Genomic DNA, 3,994 nt, shown 5'->3' with positions numbered 1-3,994 from the left:
AAACATGTGGTGGCTTATACTAACTGAAACCACTGTATCATAAGGGGGCTTGCCATCAAGCAAACCCCTTTGTAGGATTTCTGAACAGACTGAGGAGGACTTATCTGCTGTAATCCTGACCGAGGCACCATGATGATGATGGTACCAAAATAAAGCTACCCTTAATTTGACAAAGTGTAAAATAAATTATAAGAATTTTACACTTTTGTTTCAGGAACATGAGAGTCCAGATTGATACAGCACGGTCAAATGATGTGTTGAATAATGCTAGTCATTTGTCACATGATTTATGTGATGATGATGGTGATGAGATGATAAATACTTTATCATCCCATATTTAGGAGGCTCTTTTGTCACAGCTGTTGAAATGATGATGAAATAATAATAATATGTGGCAGAGGCCTTTCTACTAGATACATAATAGTTTAGCAAAATATAGTATTTGGTATGAAAGATTTCCTCTTTCTGTTCTTGTACAGCTGAGCTGAATCAGTCTTTTTGAGAAGGTGCTCCACTACCTGTCCGGTAAGTGGTATAGAGGGTGGTCAGGATTATTCATGATGCATAACAGTTTGTTCAGTGACTTTCTCTTCACCAAAACTTCACATGTGTCCCGTCTGCAGCCAATCACAGAGCCAGCCTTCATTTTATTCAGTCTGTTGGTGTCACAACACACTGCTGCTCCCCCAGCAGACCCAGCAAAGCACACTGCACTCACAAATGACCACTAGAAAACGTTTAACATTTAACTGCAAACACACTGAAGTATTCCATCTTCTTTAGTAAAAAAGAGAATCTGCCCATCCTCTTCTTGTATGTTGATCTCTCAGTTCAGCCTGCTGTGCAGACAACCAGGTATTTGTACTCCACCACCACATCAACATCCTAGCTCAGCATGTAGCCGTCCTCTTCCTTCTCAACTCGATCAACATCTCTCTGGTTTTAAGAAACAGAGGAGTTCTTCCAGACCGCTCCACAAAATCATCCAGTAGTGCTCCGTCCTCCTCCTGCAAATACATCTAACTAAACTATTAGTTGTACTGAAATCAGCAGCATTTTTTTTTCATTTGAAATGTAGTATTACAGTCATACTACTGTTACTTTTACTGTATCGAAGCATTTTCATAATCCAAACAGTAACGTTTTAACTGACACAGTAAATAGTTTTATCAAAAAACTGCAACATCTATATAAGTATCCACTGTCAGGTATCACCTGGACTGGAGTTATTCCTTATGTCTTTATCTTGTCCTTTATAAGAAAGGAAAAACTAACATTTTCTCCAGAAATAATCATACAGTCAAAATGAAGCAGTTAATTGTATGTTGCACATGGTTAAAATGTTGATAACCCTCATAATTATTATACTAGTCAGTGCCATGGAAATATCACTAACGCGTGCAGATATGACAGTGCAGAAGGCGCTGTTTCTCTCTCCGACACTTTAGTTTTTAGAAGCTCACGTGTACCACCTTTCACCTGACAGCGAAGGCAACACGGCATGGCCGAGGTTTGCTTGTGGGAATTGTAGTCTGATTTGCTTGAGCCCTTCGTTGTGACGTGCCAGGCGAAACTACAAGTCCCAGATTGTTTAAGGCGGAAATAGCGAGACAAAACACGGCTAGGCTACAGCACAACACGGCAGAGAAGATGTCGCGTGTTGTTAAAAAGAGAAAACTGGACGAAATCCGACAGGATAGGCTTTATTTTGACAGCTATTCCGATGTGACTATCCACGAGGAAATGATAGCAGACCACGTCCGAACCAACACGTACCGGACGGCGATACTGAAGAACAGTGAGTCAGTTCGGGGTAAAGTTGTTCTGGACGTCGGGGCAGGAACCGGCGTTTTGAGCATCTTCTGTGCTCAGGCTGGAGCTAAAAAGGTGTACGCCGTGGAGGCCTGCTCAATAGCGGAGCAAGCCCAGATAACAGTCAAACACAACAACATGGAGGACAGAATTGAAGTCATTCGAGGAACAGTGGAGACGGTGGACCTGCCGGAGACCGTGGACGTGATAGTGAGCGAGTGGATGGGTTATGCCCTTCTGCACGAGTCCATGCTCAACTCGGTCCTCTATGCACGCGACAAGTGGCTGAAGCCGGGCGGCATCATTCTGCCGAGCAAAGCCGAACTCTACATCACACCTGTTATTGACCCGGTGGTGGAGGACCGCCTGCACTTCTGGTACACAGTCAAAGACCAGTATGGAGTGGACATGTCCTGCATGTCCGGCTTCGCCCGGAAATGTATCATGAACTCAGACATCACTGTTAGCTCTGTGACCTGCGAGGATGTACTCTCCCACCCGGCCCGCTTCGCCGAGCTCGACCTGCACTCGGTCACCCCGGAGGAGCTGCGGTCCGTGAAGGGCCAGTTCAGGTGCGAGTCGTTCGGCTCGTCGGCAGTGAACGCATTCTGTGTTTATTTCACGGTGACTTTCCCGTGCCCGGATAGCACGGCTCCCCTCGTTCTCTCCACGTCTCCGTGCAAACCAGAGACACACTGGAAGCAAGCGGTGCTGTACCTGGACGCTCCGGTGGAAGTGGTGCAGGACACACCGATTACTGGAGAAGTTAGAATGTATCCCTCAGAGGAAAACGCCAGGCATATATGTATCCACGTGGACTACTCTATAGGAGAGCAGAAGCGACAGTCCAAGACTTTTTCCATCCCTGATTGGAGCTCTGAGGCTCAGCCATAGCGTGCCATCAACACCAAAATGCACTTCATTCACCATGTGTCACACCTGTATGCCCGAGTCCTCTTATTGTGTCATGGTTATCCATGGATCTTAAAATTCCTGGGAAAATGAGGCAGTGGTGTCACTTTATAATATATTGGCAAAAATATAATATCACAGTAGGCCTCCCCAGCAAATGAATGGACAGCTGCAGATTAAGACACAGAATAAAGATTGGCCAAGGAATTTAACCTTTTTGTGCATGTGCATGTCTAAAAAGTAAAAGCACATTTTCTTTATTTAGTGTTTGGGTTTTAATTTTGTATGTTTGATTAGTTCTTTTACAATTCATTAATTGATTGAATCATTCATGAAATAGCCCCTGAAATACAAAAGGAAAACAGCCTGTTTATGCCCACATCTTCAAATGTCTTGTTTTTCTTGTCTTAGTAGAAAACACCTTCAAAAATTAGTTGTTTATCAATATGTTTAAGATGATTTAAAAGTTTTGATACATCAGTGTGTACTAGGAAGAAACCTTCAGAAAGTCTGGCTAAAAGAAGAGTTTGAGGTGAATTTGTAGCTGCTTGTAATCAGTCGCTCTGAGGCAGGTTTATAAAATGTTAAATTCAACACCATGCTGCAGGCATCTGATATTCTGATAAACTCGGCCATTTATATTGTGTGGAATCTCATCAAAATTCTGCATTCAAATGAGCATCAGACCAATATATTGACTTGGACTAGCTGCAGTCAGGCAGGAGGCTGCATCCTACATGACTTTGGCTGCTGTTCAGTTACTTTTTAATGAAGTACCAAATTGGCTCATTATTTTGGTTTAAAACTAGGCTGCACTGTCATCTGTTGATAGAAAACACCAGCCTAATAAAAACTTATAATTCTACTAAAGCATTCTACATAAAAAAGCACAAGATATCTTGCCAGTATACCTGTTTTTGAACAGTTTGAAATTATAGTTTTATAAACTTTACCAGGCAGGAGTTTCAAAAAGTAACTTATTTATTGACTGAAGAAAGAAAAAAGTCATCTGTTTATGTCGGAGTTTGCAGTGCTTGTTTTCAGGTATAATGCAAACTTTGATTAGTGGGCCAGAATCAGATTTAGAGAAAAGATTCATTTGTTCTTAATTTGTGGGTCTCAGTCCTTTTTCAAAAACTTTATTGCATTCAATCACGACACACACCACTCACCTTAACACTGCTGAACAACGGCAGTTCTTAGCAACGACACTCCAGAATGGGGTAGCTCCCTTCAGCAGAACAAAGTGCCCCGCTGCTGTGCTAAAGAG

The 3,994-nt window shown here is 42.6% G+C and overlaps 1 protein-coding gene across 1 annotated transcript; it reads left to right on the top strand.

Moving 5' to 3' along the window:
* The first annotated feature begins 1,591 nt into the window (after positions 1-1,591).
* prmt6 (protein arginine methyltransferase 6) lies at positions 1,592-2,984 on the top strand. The gene has a single exon (XM_026180811.2). The coding sequence runs from the start codon at positions 1,651-1,653 to the stop codon at positions 2,704-2,706; it is 1,056 nt and encodes a 351-aa protein (XP_026036596.1). The 5' UTR covers positions 1,592-1,650; the 3' UTR covers positions 2,707-2,984.
* The last annotated feature ends 1,010 nt before the right edge of the window (positions 2,985-3,994 follow it).

Source organism: Astatotilapia calliptera, chromosome 9, assembly GCF_964374335.1.
Source record: "Astatotilapia calliptera chromosome 9, fAstCal68.1, whole genome shotgun sequence".
Lineage (NCBI taxonomy): Eukaryota > Metazoa > Chordata > Actinopteri > Cichliformes > Cichlidae > Astatotilapia > Astatotilapia calliptera.
This window is presented reverse-complemented; position numbering and strand designations above follow the sequence as displayed.

Bases quoted from the DNA above. Each gene is read 5' to 3' on its own strand.
- prmt6 (XM_026180811.2), top strand. From the start codon at position 1,651: ATGTCGCGTGTTGTTAAAAAGAGAAAACTGGACGAAATCCGACAGGAT.